Source organism: Podarcis melisellensis (assembly GCF_964234715.1).
Source record: "Podarcis melisellensis genome assembly, chromosome: 1".
Classification (NCBI taxonomy): Eukaryota; Metazoa; Chordata; class Lepidosauria; order Squamata; family Lacertidae; genus Podarcis; species Podarcis melisellensis.
In genome coordinates this window covers 86,678,379-86,693,015 of record NC_138528.1, presented here as the reverse complement: position 1 = coordinate 86,693,015, position 14,637 = coordinate 86,678,379, and the positions used below count along the sequence as shown (strand labels likewise).

General features: G+C 44.8%; 2 protein-coding genes across 5 annotated transcripts in view; both read left to right on the top strand.

Annotated features, from left to right (window-relative positions):
* Positions 1-6,734, top strand: part of SMARCAL1 (SNF2 related chromatin remodeling annealing helicase 1) — a 38,541-nt gene extending 31,807 nt beyond the window's left edge. For 3 of the 4 annotated variants that reach the window (XM_081885549.1, XM_081885551.1, XM_081885550.1), the window contains exons 14-17: positions 97-279; positions 1,840-1,940; positions 5,164-5,263; positions 6,284-6,734. In XM_081885549.1, coding sequence (XP_081741675.1) covers positions 97-279; positions 1,840-1,940; positions 5,164-5,263; positions 6,284-6,478 — 579 coding nt within the window. In that variant the 3' untranslated portion in view covers positions 6,479-6,734. The remainder of the gene's footprint in view (positions 1-96; positions 280-1,839; positions 1,941-5,163; positions 5,264-6,283) is intronic. The other variant, XM_081885552.1, reaches the window with a different exon arrangement.
* Positions 6,735-9,517: 2,783 nt separating this feature from the next.
* Positions 9,518-14,629, top strand: RPL37A (ribosomal protein L37a). The gene is made up of 4 exons (XM_081886111.1): positions 9,518-9,618; positions 11,564-11,692; positions 13,081-13,163; positions 14,485-14,629. The coding sequence occupies exons 1-4, from the start codon at positions 9,616-9,618 to the stop codon at positions 14,546-14,548; spliced, it is 279 nt and encodes a 92-aa protein (XP_081742237.1). The 5' UTR covers positions 9,518-9,615; the 3' UTR covers positions 14,549-14,629.
* The last annotated feature ends 8 nt before the right edge of the window (positions 14,630-14,637 follow it).

Here is a 14,637-nt window from a genome sequence, read left to right as displayed (position 1 = left end):
GCTCCATTTGGCATGGCTCCAGTTTTCAGCCAAGTGAGGAGAGAGGAGCAAGCCCTGATGATAAGTGACCCCTTGTTTCCTCACCTTCCCTTTCAGCATATTGGGTACATTCGCATTGACGGCTCCACACCCTCAGCTGAGCGCCAGTCCCTCTGCCAAGAGTTCCAGTTCTCTGACAAGCACTCTGTGGCTGTCCTCTCCTTAACGGCAGCTAACATGGGGCTCACCTTATCGTCCGCTGATTTGGTTGTGTTTGCAGAGCTGTTCTGGAACCCTGGGGTAAGATAGCTTAGATACTGTCTGGGGGTGCTCCTCCTGAAAGGATGCTGTTCAGAGTTTAAGATAAAACCATAAGAGGCTATTTGTGAGGAAACTGGATTGCGTACTTTATGTGTTAAAGTACAATGACTTTGTAGCTATGGTTGTTAGATGGAACCTATAAAAATGAGTATCTGTCTGGTGGTGATACATGTTTTGCATATAGTATTTAATACTACTGCTGATCACTCAGCTCTCACTACAAATAAACATTGCTGATAGTCTGCTTGATTTGGCTTTGTTGAACCAAAACACACTCTTGCGGCCTAATGACTACAAAACTGTTCAGTCAAATCTCCCTCCTGCTCCATTTCAGGTGTTTGCGTGGCTAAGGTTTCCCTTTAACAATTATACCTATTTATCATTTATCAAGTCCTCTACAATCTTTACTGAGCAAAACCTAGTTGAAAACGACGACATGGATGCAGCTAAGCTCCAGTTAACTGGATTTAGCCATGACTAACCTTTCTGGGATTTTGCCGATTGGGTTACACCAAGCACTATCACTTTGTTTGGACAACAGACTTCATCTGAACTCTCACCTTCCTCTGCTCTCTCTTCAGTGACCCCCTATCCCCCAATCTTCTCCTAAGGGTTGGGGGATCCTCAGGAGCAGGAGGGAGAGCAGAAGAAGTCCTTTTTGTATGTATGTAACTCTGTTTGCGCTACTGTATGCAAGCCGTTGTCCTTAAAGTCACAACTTGTATGAGGTACACCACTCTTGCTCCTCTTCTGAAGATGGGTAGCAGGGGTGAGAGAGAGAGTGGCTTTCCCTAAGTCAATTGTGCATCTAGGTAAGAGGTTGAGCTTTAATTCGGGATTCCATTTTTACAGTCCAGCAGCCCCATCCCCAATTTTCTCCTCTCAAAATGAAGTTGGCAAGAATGCAGTAGAAGGTCTTTGCTCCAATAACCACATACTGAAATACATTGCAGTGCTTAGGTTAATGTCATGATCTGTACATTGTAAGTGCTCCATTGTCTCCCAAGACAGGCAGATGCCAGCAACTTTGGTATCGTAACTGTAGTTTGGAATAAACTTTGTACACTTTCAAACAGTACCTCTTTTGTGCTGCTTTAATGGAACATCCTGACTCATTTCATGGAGGATTAGGTTTGCAGTGGTTACTGGCCATGAGTGTTACTGCACTCTTATCTAGGCGTCTAGTTGACTACTGTGGGAACAGAATCCCATATGGGAATCTGGCCTGATTCTGCTGGGGTCTTCATTTGTTCTTACCATTGTGAAAATAGAAGTACACAAAGTGACAAGCTAGCCCATTTCGAGTCACCTTGTGAATGTTAGCTCCCTCTTTGATCCTCAGTGTTTCCTTTTGGTAAAATGCTTTCTTTTCAGTCGTTCGTTCTTTACATTTTAATAATTTTTGTCAGCAAGGAGAGGGCCATCTGCTCTGTGCCAAGCATAATGATTCATTGGTTTATTGTTAGGGGTTGTAGCAACAGTCATTGCTCTCCTCTCTCTCTTTTTTTTCTAATTTGCATATTTGGTTTTTTAATGCAGGTTTTGATCCAAGCAGAAGATCGGGCGCACCGAATTGGGCAAACAAATTCTGTGGATGTTCACTACTTGGTAGCAAAAGGCACAGCTGATGATTACTTGTGGTAGGAAGCTGGTTGAGCATGAGACTCTTGTTCTCGGGGTCATGGGTAGGGCTGGACTATACCTGGTTTTCAACATTGCAAAACATCACCAGCTAAACATTGCGATATACTTGATATATCACAGTGCCCGAAATAAGGAATGGAACTATTTAGAGGCATTGATTTGTAATATATTGTCAGGTCAAAAATTATGAAACTGATATCATGATATGGACCTCAAACTCATTTTGGATGACAGATCTATATATCACCCAGCCCTAATCATGGGTTGAGTTGGGCAAAAGATTCCCACATTTCTGGAAGCTGGACTAGATGACCTTCATGGTCTCTTCCAACTCTACAATTCTATGATTCTGTTGGTCCTCTCCATCTCCCCCTTCCATGCTGTTTTTTATAACTTTGATCGTGAGAGGATGAAGGTCACCCAGTTAGAACCCTTTGATTCCACTTGGGGCCCATAGGTAGTGAGCAGCCAAATGTTACACCAGCACTGCTCAATGACTTTCCTCACAACCTGAGCATGCTAGACTATTACAAAAGCACCTGGAGTTTGGAAGCGCTCTGCTCTTGCTATCAGAACCAGTTTTGGAAAATCAGCATCTTTCCTGTTTATCACAAGTGTCATTCAAGTGCATGATGACTGGTACTTGATTGTTCCTTGGTTTTCAGCATTTTGCAAGGGTTTAAGGGAAGAAATGCAAGCCACCTCAGGTTATTGCTCACTCTGAGCTTGCAATGTGCTCAAGATGGGGTTTTTGGGGTGGAGGATCTGAAGACCAGAGCCAAGTAGTCGGGTTGGGTCTACTCATGCTTAGCTAGCATATTCCTTCTGTAACTTCTGTTACACCTCTCCAGCAGTCCACAATCATGACTGAGAAGAAAAGTAGGATGAAGCCAGGAACGCCTATAGGCTTGTGAGGATTGTGTTACAAGGTGGAGATGGGAAAATGGCCCACCGGCAGCAAGACAAGGCACATCATCAGATGTTTTGTACTCCCTGGAGCCCTGAATATCAGCTTTGCAAATAATTATACCCTTCCCTCAGAAGAAACTAGGAGATGACATATCGCCCACACATGAAAGAAAGCTAATGACAGTCATTTCCCCATTTTACTTGTAAATTTCTGTCCACAAAATGGTTAGTGCGAGAGTGGAAGAAAATGTGCTGTTTGCCAGGGTGGGGGTTGTTCCCCTGTCTCTTTCCACGAGGCTCTGTGAGAACACTTGGGTAGTGGAAAGTTTGTGTTGTCGCATGAAGCGTTGCCTTCCGTTGAAAAGAAGCGACGTTCTGGTTTTTTTAAATCTTGAGGCTGATTTGCAGGACCGTATTTATTGCATAGCAATTGCAGCTGTCACAGATGAGTTGCTGCCTTATGTGAACATGGCGCTCACCAGTGGGAGTGAGCGGTGGCAAACTTGCCATGTAGCAGAGCTCGTTTGGGCTGATTGTGGCAGCTGGGCTTTTGATGGGCATCCCCTTAACCACAGTGATAATAAGCATTGGATTACTGTAATGAGCTCTACATGGGGCTGCGTTTGAAAAGTGCTCAGAAATTTCATGTGGCTGGTTGACTGGGGCTGGTTATAGGAAGGTTATAAAGAGAGAGTGTCCATTGACAGAAAAAAAGGACCCCTTGCTCTGTGCAGAATGTTTAAATATTTTCATAACACTTTTACTTAAAAACAAATTATTTACTTTTTAATTAGTTGCATTTTTGTTTGTTTGTTTTGCTCCTTGTTGAATAGGCGGCAATCCTGTACAGTCAATGGGACTTACTCTTACACTTATAAGCTTGCACTGTTAATTGCTAGTCTCCCAACTTGGGCTCTTTGCATATGGTCCTCTATCCACACACAGGCCTTATGTTCTTCCCTTTCTGGGTCCCTTAGCTGTAAAATCTGTCCATCTTCCTTTCATTTACATCTTTGCACCATCTGGGTTTCACTGACTTTCATTTGCCCCGTATAGTCTGTTGCCTATCTTATGTGTTAATTTTTCACCCCCAGTCTCAGAAATTGCTTTAGACTATAATAATTTAATCTTTGCTGAAATCTACCCACTACCTTTTTTGTTGTTGTTGTTCTAAGCATGTCTTCATGTTTCTCTTCTCTGCTTCCAGCTCTCAGCCTGTGCATGTTCAAAAATTCAGACATACACACAGCGTATTTTCAGATAACGTTGTTCTTTCTTTCTGTCTCTAATCAGAAATCTTCTCAGGTTGCATTATCATACCACACCCTGACTTTCATGAAATTAGAGTTTCGGGAGCTGACTAAGTAGAACACAGGCTTTGCTTGTATTCCTTACAACAGGAGTAAATAATCCAGGGCCCTCCATTGTTGGACTACAATTCCCATGATCCCTCACTATGGGCCATGCTAGCTGGGACTGATGGAAGTTGGAGTCCAGTGACATCTGGAGGACCCAGAGGTTCCTCATTCCTGTCTTATCGCCACTCTCTCCCCTTCAGATTGTTCACTGGGCTGGAGTTGAGTGCAAGTGAAGCTTATTCACCTGGCACTGTTGGTCATCTGAAGACTTTGGCTATGCATGCAGACCCCAACAGTTTCCCCAGTGTTGTCTATTTCCCTGCAGGATTCTCCCCTCTCTCCCCAACCCCTCTCAGCAGGGATCCAGACTTGCCCTCTTGCTAAGCCCATGTTGGCAGCCAGCTTGTCTACACATGGGAATTAGTTTTTAACTTTAGGGATATGCACAGCTGCAGTAATATACCAAACTGCTATTTTCCCAGAGCTCTTGCTATTTTCTGTAGGTGCAAGTTCCCAGTCCTAGGCTAGAAGGGGAGATGTGTCTATATAGCGATGTTTTGAAACCACAGAGGCAGAGGATGGACTTTGCTGGGCAGCACAAATGCTTTTCTCTATCTTTCCTGATATCCCTGTTACTCCTTGGTGTTTCCCACATTCCTCCACTTCCAAGCAAAATATCCCAAATTCATTGTGAAGGAATTGTTTTTATTTGGGATGGGGGGGGGAGGTGGAATTTAAAATGCAGGCCTTTGAAATCTTCACTTAGAAATCTGAGAAGACAGTATATACGGAACTAGTGTGCAGCAAAGTAATGAAAAAAAAATCCTCATCTCTGAATGTCCTCTGCTTACTGGCAGAGTAGTTCAGTGCTTATAGTTAGTTCAGTGCTTTCACTAAGAAAGATGCTTGCTTGACTCTTCTTTGTAATTGTAATGCCTGTATTCTCCACTAGGCCAATGATTCAAGAGAAGATCAGAGTCTTAGGGGAAGCTGGCCTGTCTGAAGCCAAGTTTTCTGAGACAGCTGAAGCTACAGATTACTTCCTCTGCAAGGTAACTTTTAACATTAAACTAAGTTCCTGGAGGCGCTTAGTTTCTCTCCAAGGTGCATGGTCTTTCGTGCAATAAAGCTGGGGTAGGAATAATAATAATAATAATAATAATAATAAATTTTATTTATATCCCGCCCTCTCCAGCCAAAGCCGGGCTCAGGGCGGCTAACAAAAATAAAAAAGTACAAAAGTACAGTACAAACAACACTCTAAAATCATTCATTATAAAATTGATTCAAATCAAGCCACTGGCAACCATTGTGCCAGAGCTCCACGAAGATTGCCGAGGGAGGGAGTCAGGCTGTGCCCTGGCCAAAGGCCTGGTGGAACAGCTCTGTCTTGCAGGCCCTGCGGAAAGATGTCAAGTCCCGCAGGGCCCTAGTCTCTAGTGACAGAGCATTCCACCAGATCGGAGCCACAGCCGAGAAAGCCCTGGCTCTAGTTGAGGCCAGCCTAACTTCTCTGTGGCCTGGGACCTTCAAGATGTTTTTATTTGAAGACCGTAAGTTTCTCTGTGGGGCATACCAGGAGAGGAAACATGAGTCCCTCCAGGTGGTGGTGGATTACAATTCCCATCATTCCCATTACCGATGCTGGCAGGTGCTGATAGGCGTTGTAGTCCAACAGCATCTGGAGGGCCACAGATTCCCCACCCCTGCTATAATAGAATAAAAAAGCAATTTTTCAGGCAAGACTTATCACGTTCTGATTCCTTCTGTGGACAGCAGCCATGCTTGAATCAAAGGCACCTATTGGATGGTGTCACTCACTGCAATGACTTTGATGGAGAAGCTCCATCCTTTGCTCTTCAGATATCCTCCTGCTATTTCAGTGTGTCCCATTTCTCTTTACCACTCAAATAGCAGGGAGAGGAAGGAAGGCTTGATGGTCCAGTCTGCATCTTATTAACTTGGGGAACACCTCCATCTCTCCTCTATTGACTGTTTTCTTAGTCTGTTCTCTGTTGACTAGCAGAGCTCTTTTGCCTGCTTGCCAGTGATGTCCCTCTTTAATTTCCTAGCAGGACCAAAATCAGGAGACCATCTTAAACCTTTTCCAGAGGACCTTCTCGGAGGATGCAGATGATATGGATGAAGCCCTGCTTGTGGAAATGGTTGATGCATGTGAAGGTTCTGGACCACAGACTCCATCAAGTGAAACGGAATCAAGTCTGTGCAAGAAACGGCGTGTTGATGAATATTTTTGCAGACAGTAAACTCAGAAAATGTTGCGCTTTTTTTGTTAACTAGGATTGTATTTAAAGGAGGGGAAAAAGAATAATCAGTGAAAATTGCTTTGATTGTTAAAATAAATATCTATTTTTAAGATGGGTTACCCTGTTTGCTGATTTGAACAGCTTTAGCTGCCTTCTTTTTATTGCTTCTCTAGCTGGGAAATCAAGAATCTGTGGCTCTATCCCGACTCCAATAAAATCTGCAGTGATACAGATGAGTTTTACTACTTGAATCTTTGCTGCAGCTCTGCGTTTAATACCTCTCCACAGGATTTCTTGAGAGATGGAATACTCCTCCTCATGCAGCAAATAAATCCTGTTTGGCGAGTTTAGAGGCTTTCAACAATTCTATTCTCGTGGGACAGATTTAAATAATTAAGCAAGAAACTGCTAGAAAGAACTGTGGGATGCCTATTTTGAGGGCAGGCCTGTAAAATTCTATGAGAAAGGGAACACTTCTGGTTACATTTTCTAAAATAAATATTTGTTTGTTTGCACAGTGGTATTGAAAAAGAAGGCATGCTTTAATTGTTTGTTTTCCTTGAATCCGTAAGTTACAATAAACTAGAACCAGATATAAGACTTGTTAGAGGTTCAGGGTGAGAAGGTCCGTGGTTCGAATCCATGCAACAGGGTAAGCTCCTGTTGCTCTGTTTCAGCTTCTGCCAACCTAGCAATTTGAAAGCACACCAGTGCAAGTAGATAAATAGGTACTGCTGTGGAGGGAAGGTAAACAGCTTTTCTGTGTGCTTTGGCTTCCGTCAGTATTCCATTGTGCCAGAAGTGGTTTAGTCATGCTGGCCACAACTCGGAAAGCTGTTTGTGGACAAATGCCAGCTCCCTCAGTCTGAAAGTGAGATGAGTGCCGCAACCCCAGTCGCCTTTGATTGGACTTAACCATCCAGGGGTCCTTTACCTTTACCTAATGGTGAGAAACCCATGGTCTTCCAGGAGTTGCTGGACTGCAGCTCCCATAATCCATGACCATTGGCCATGCTGGTTGGGACTGATGGAAGGTGGAGTCCAACAACATCTGGAGTCCAGCAACATCTGGAGGGCCACATGTTTTCCACCCTTGTCATAGATGGTGGGTAATTCCTTGTGGGGGAAGAGACTTGGCAACCTTCAGATTCCATTCCAGGTAGGCAACAGGAAACGTGTAGAGCATACTTTGCTCTTCCACCTATCCTCTGTCATTTAGCATCTTTGCTTTTACTCAAGCCCAGCAAGCCTTTTCTTACAAGCACCAAAGCACAAGTCCAGGCCATATCTATATAGGGGATGGGATTTGCTCACTCTTGGGTAAGGATGGAGCTTCCTTATACAGAATCAAAGCACTGCTCGGCTTGGTGTATTGTCTACAACTGACTTGGCAGCGGCTAGGGTTTTGGCAGTTGCCTTTTCTTGCCCCACCTGGAGGTGGTGGGAATTGAACAGGAGACCTTTTTGCATGTAATTTATGTACCCTTCCACCAAGCTACCTTTGTTTACCATTCATTGAACTGAGTCAGCTGCAGAATCAGGTTGTCTACACAGGCAGGACTCAGTGGATCTATATTCAAGGATTTTCTTTGTTTCCTCCAGGTGATTTCACTTTGATTGAAAGAAACAAAATTATAAAACACTTTGAAATTAACCTTTATTGTATATGACTTTAATTCAAAACCTCCTTCTCCCATAGAAGTAGTCTCATTTGCAGCTAATTTTCCAAGGCCCTTCTCTCTGTCCTCATCCCACCATCTGATGTGCGGTGGTGTAGCTGTGGAGACAGGACCTTTTTGGTAATGGTGCTTGAATTGGGAAATTGCCTTCAAAGGGAGAGTTCCTTGGCCCTTTCATTTATGCTTTCGGGTTAAGATTTGGGATTATAGCAGCTAATTAATGGTGAAACTGGTATAAAAGTGGAATTACACTCCATACAACCGGCTCTGGTTAGTCTGATCGAAGCTGCATTTTGTGCCAGCTGACATTTCTGGATGTTCTTTGGAAGCAGCTCAGTACATCAGCCCAGTCTGGCTGTAACAAATCTGTGTGTGCATCACAACTGCATTTTCCTGCCAAAGCTGCCCAAAGGCATTCCTTTATCCTGATGCTAAACTGCCCTATGGATCCTTTAAGGCAGTCTTCTTCAGGAGCTACTTTTAACCCAAGCCTGCATATGGGCACCCATTTCTTAAGTTTTTTTAACCACATACAGTGGTACCTCGGGTTACATATGCTTCAGGTTACAGACTCCGCTACCCAGAAATATTACCTCAGGTTTAGAACTTTGCTTCAGGATGAGAACAGAAATTGTGCAGCGGCAGCGGGAGGTCCCATTAGCTAAAGTGGTGCTTCAGGTTAAGAACAGACCTCCAGAACAAATTAAGATCTTAACCTGAGGTACCACTGTATTTCTGTAGTAATGCTGTTGTTGTGACCCGCCTTGCATCAGACCATTACCTAGTGGTAAGTCCCAGGCCTGTACAGGGGCGAGGGCACCCTGGGTACACTTGCCCTGGAGCTTGGAGGGTTAAGCGGACTGGAGGCCCCCCACCAGGGACCAGCTGCTTTTTTGTTTTGAGTTTGTAACTTTATTCTAACAAGACTGACGCCCAGACCCTCAGACAAGCTTTGCATGGACCAGGTAGGTCCTGACCCACCAGTTCAGGACTGATGCTGCAATGCATGCACACGTATTAAAAATGAATATAGCACATTGCATTTTCATATTATTTAGCCATTGCCCAGTGTCCCAGCCTTTTGACTCTGACCTCCCCCAGTATACTGACTTATTTTCTATTATGCTTGGGTCACAATGCAAGATTAGTATCCAAAGGGAGTTACTGTACGCCTTAAGCACGATGCAGTTACTGTAAGTAAGTCGTTCACAGTTGCCGCGTCTACTAAGGCGGCTGCTACTCTTTATTCGAGGCAACAACTGAAAAGCTAGAGCAACGAGGAAGGCTTGACCATAGAGTCGCAGTACCTCCTGGCGCGCAGACAATCCTACTATCGCTTCCTCGGTCTCAACGGTTGCGTCACACTCTCAAGTTTTTCCTCTTCCTGGCCGGGCGGGACATTGCGCGTGCGCAGAGGGCACTTCCTTCTCTCTCCCTGCGGCCTGCAGCGGTAGCAAGATGGTGAGCAACCGCTCTTTTCCTTTGGTACTCGGGTTTTATCCGCCGCCATCCTCTCCGTCGTTCGCCTCTCCCGCACGGGATTCGCCGGGGGTGGGAAACATGGGGGCAGGCTAATCCAGGCAGCCGAGCATTGGGGGCAGTTTTGATCGGCGCCGGCGCTTGGGGAAGCCGGCTTGGAGGAAGGGGCGCTGGAGGCGAGGGAGAGGGATGGTGGTCGCGGCGGGCTGAGTTCTCTTGCTTGCGCTCTGCTGCTGCTGCGAAGCCTCGCTTGACTAGGCGCGGCGGCCAGCTGGAGAGTGTTTTTCTTTCCCTCCTCCTCCTCCAGTTTAAATTAAACGATGGAAAATAGAGAGGAATTGTCAGCTTCGTCTTAAGCAGGCATCCATAAACTCGGCCCTCCAGCTGTTTTGGGACTACAACTCCCATCATCCCTAGCTAACAGGGCCAGTGGTCAGGGATGATGGGAATTGTAGTCCCAAAACAGATGGCGGGCCGAGTTTGGGGGTGTCTGGTCTTAAGCAGTTGCTGCAGGAGGTGGCTAAGGAATCCCGAAAGGTCCTTTTGAAAGCTATGCTCTGCATGGACCTGGTAGGTCCTGACCCACCAGCTTAGGACTGATGTTGCAATGCATGCACACACATTAAAAATGAATGTAGCACAGGGATCGGCAGCCCTCTGCTGCCTGGTTACCTGCAAGAAAAGCTTCGCCGGTTCTTAAATTAGGTTGGCCTTTGCTCCTCATCCTTGGTTGCTGCTCCTTTCCTTCCTTTTGTCCGCATTCTCGCTTCCCCCCCTTCCAAGATCAAAGGTGCTCAGATCTTCTGGACTGTTTCAGTGAGAGGAAATTGTATTGTTCCTAGGAATAATTAGAACAGGGTTTATCCTCTTAAGCGTGTGTTTGAAATGCTTTGGCAAAAAAAGTCTGCCAAGGATTTTTCACCACCTTGTGGGTCTCGCCAACCTCTGATCCTAGATCCAGAATAAAAAAGCTAAAGGCCTTTCCATCAGAACCTTTGGAAGAGGAAAGGGTCTGTAATTTGCATTGGGTGGGTTGAGCACATCTCTTACCAGTGCCCAGGTGATGGGAATCTGGCCCTCTGTTGGACCCTTAAAGGCCCCAGCCAGCATTGCCAGTGGTTAGGGGTGGTGGGAATGGTTGTCCAGCAACACCTGGAGGGGCCATGTGTCCCTGCTTGTGCTCTAGGGTAATTGATTGTGGGAGCTTGCCTGAACAGGGGGGTAATGTTTTGTGTCATTTGTTCTAAAAGGGCCGGTATGAAAGTTCTGTTTGTGGTGTCACACATAGCATGTTGTTTTAACTTTATCTGGGGGGGCCTCAGGCTGTAAAGCTGGAGGGGTGAGGGCTTTGCCTACTACTATCTGTCAGCAGTTGTTGTGAGAATCAAATAAGAAAACCTCATCCTCATAGGTTCTTGAAAAAAAGGGCAGAATATAAATATGGTTGGCAAGGGAGCTGCCCTCTCATTCTATGACAAAAAAATATTTAAAAAGAAGCATTTACTTTGCAGAAAACACCCTCCCCATCTCCTGGTATTTTATTTTGCAATTTATTTTATTTTGCAGTTACCTTTGCAAATAAGAGACTTGTAGAACATAGATGACTGCTGCAGTCCAATAGATACTGAACTGGCATAGTGACCAAGATACATAATCCTAAATGTGTGGGTTACATCCCCATCGCATTTAGGATTATATATCCTGGTCACTGTGCCAGTTCAGTATCTATTACAAGTTGTTAGTCATTACTACACTGGAAATAAATGGTTTTAACTTGGAATTTGTGTTTTTCTGAGTTCACCATGTCTTCTGAGTAAACATGCCTTGAGTCAGGCTGTTAATTGTTGTAAGTGTGGGTATAGTTGCAAATAACTTTGCCAGAAATGAAAATTTAATGTGCTTCTCTCCCCCCCCCCAATGGTAATAGGCCAAACGAACCAAGAAGGTTGGGATTGTGGGTAAATATGGTACCCGATATGGAGCTTCCCTGAGGAAAATGGTGAAGAAGATTGAAATTAGCCAGCATGCTAAATATACTTGCTCCTTCTGTGGCAAGGTAAGTGCACCCTCTGTTACTGCAGAGCTCCCAGTCCATAATTTCATTTTTTCAAAAACTCCACTTAATAGTCATATTTTGCCTTTTGTGCTAACTAAACTGCTCAGGCATAGTATTCTTGGTAATAATCAACTTAAAGAGGCTTGAAAGTAACCATCATTTACAATCAAATTCATGAGAGTATAGAGTAGGTATGAGGAACCTGTGGCCCTCCAGGTGTTGTAGATTCAACAGTATTCAGCCCCAGCTGGCATGACCAATGGTTAGCGATGGTTGGAATTATAGTCCAACAGCACTAGAGTGCCACAAATGCTGTAGATCACTGGTTAATTAAATACTGTGGACCCATTATTTTTTAATAATTAAGCCATGAGCCCCCTACTTTTGAAAATTCATAGAATTGTAGAGTTGAAAGGGACTCTATACAATAATACCTCCGTGAACGTCTGCCTTGTCTAGCGTATCGGAATGGGTTAATTCCGGGTTTGCCACTTGCGCATGTGCAGAAGTGCTAAATCATGCTTTGCGCAGACGCAGTACTTTGCCCTGTGTCCTTTTCGGCTAGTAGCCGGGGCTCCAGAACGGATCCCGGTCGCAAAACAAGGTACGACTGTAGTAGTTTTTGTTATGTGAATGGTGCCAGGCACTGATTCAGCACATCCATGGCCTCAGCTGCTGACGATGAAGAGAAGTAGAGCTGCATCATAACAACAGCAGGCTACAAAACTCTTGAGTGACCACACCACCATTTCAAGTAGAGGTTAAATGGGGGGTGGATAGGACTGACACCCTGTGGAAGCACGTAATAGAGAATCCATGGGGCTAAACCAGGGGTCGGCAAGGTTTACCTCACCTGGGCCAGTTCACTCCAAGGAGATCCCTCCACGGGCCAGATTGCGCGTCTGCAGGTGCGATTTCTGGTGTCTTCGTAGATGTGATTTCCGGCATCTGCACATGCGCAGACGCAATTTCCAGGGCAGCGGAAGCGAGTTGCGGTGCTGTGCTGGTTTAGCACAGCCCGTGGGGACTCGCCAAGTGGGCGGCTTGGTTCAGGGGCAGCTCGTGGGCCGGCTAAATGACCCCCATGGGCCTTAGGTTGCCTACCTCTGGGCTAAACGGTTCTCCCAATATGTGCTTGCTGTTTCAGAACATGTGGTGTTTCTTGGTGTGTGGTCCTGAGCTTACATTTGCTCAGACCTGATTCTATGCAAATTCATGTGTGTAGGGTTAAAAACATGCCTTATTATCACCTTTAAAAAAACAAACAAACCATGTTCTGTGTTGTGTGTTTAAAGTGTTGAGTAGATGCTGAGATGCATTTTGATGGAAGTGATGTGGTATGGTAGATGCTCCCGTGGAAGTAAGTAGCTTTTGTGTTTTTCTTACAGACCAAAATGAAGAGGAAAGCTGTGGGTATCTGGCACTGTGGCTCTTGTATGAAAACAGTAGCTGGTGGCGCCTGGACATACAAGTAAGGGAAATTATATTGGTTGAGGGGTATGCGCGCCGGGGGGAATGTTCCATTTTCATCTGTGGTGGGTGCTGTGTGGTGTTTGATATGCTATTGGAAAGTAAATTAAGAAGAGCCCTGCTGAATCAGACCAAGGGCCCATCTAGTCCAGGATTCTGCTTTTGCAGCGGTGTGGTTAACCTGAACCCTATGATACACTCAAACAGGACGTGTAGAAGTGCCTTCCTGCTCTTGACTCTCAGCAGCTGGTATTTAGAGGCATGCTTCCTCTGACACAGGAGATAGTATATAGCTGCAATGACTAAGTAGTCTTCTCTAATTCATTTGTCTAATCCCCTTTGTATATCAAACATTTTCTCTTCAACTTCACAGTGATCAATGTTTGGGAGTGAAAGGGAAGGTAGAAGTTATTTAAATAGAGCAGGGATGTCCAGCTTACAAGAGACTGATTACTCCCACAATAACAAAAGCTGGTAGTGATCTATCCATTGGATTGACAAAAGTTGTTGGCTTTTTTTAGGGAGTCGTTGAGGTTTTTTTGGGGGGGGGGTCAACCGCGATTTACCACGGACCCCTGCCATTGACCTGTTGGGCATCCCTGAAGTAGAGTATTCTAACCACATCTTCTCTAAAACCCTAACTACATGTGGCATTAACAATGTGATTATCAAACATGTACAATGGAACCTCTACCTGCGACCATAATCCGTTCCGGAGGTAGAAATGGGTCGCTGGGAGAGGCGCCATTGTGCGCAGGCATGGGCTGCACTCGCCGCTTCTGCGCATGTGTGAACGGTGGCAAACCCGCTGGTTACTTCTGGGTTTGCCGCAGACGTTGGGCGAAATGGATGCAAGCGGAGGCGGACGTAAGAGGTTTGACACTATGTGTTTAAAAAATAACACTAGATGCAAGGGAAGGGAGCAGTCCTCATGGTTGCTACTTCTCAGTAGTGGCACCTGCCCTCTGGAACACCCTCCCATCCGATGTCAAGGAAATAAACAACTACAAGTATCTGACTTTTAGAAGACATCTGAAGGCAGCCCTGTTTAGGGAAGTTTTTTGTGTCTGATGTTTTATTGTATTTTTCATATTTTCTTGGAAGTCACAGTGGCTGGGGAAATCCAGCCAGATGGGCAGAGTATAAATAATAAATTATTATTATTATCTAAAGAAGAAGAACCCCAACATTTTGTATGCACTATTAAACATTTCATTTAGCTGACTCTTGTTAGTTCTAAAAAAATGTTTAAAAGCTTATTACAGAAACTGCTAATTGTTTGTCTCATTTGAAATAATAGTGATACTTTTTGTTTCTTCCAGCACCACTTCAGCGGTGACAGTGAAATCTGCCATCAGAAGACTGAAGGAGTTAAAAGACCAGTAGAAGCATATTTTTGTTCTACTGTTGCTCTTCCTCTACAGTTCATGTCCTTATTGTCAATTAAAGATGGTTGTGAACATTGAACCCTGTTG

What these genes read in the sequence shown, in the direction of transcription:
- RPL37A (XM_081886111.1), top strand. An exon ending in CTTGCTCCTTCTGTGGCAAG is followed by an intron (nt 11,693 to 13,080) that starts GTAAGTGCACCC and finishes TTTTTCTTACAG; the next exon opens with ACCAAAATGAAGAGGAAAGC. An exon ending in GGTGGCGCCTGGACATACAA is followed by an intron (nt 13,164 to 14,484) that starts GTAAGGGAAATT and finishes TGTTTCTTCCAG; the next exon opens with CACCACTTCAGCGGTGACAG.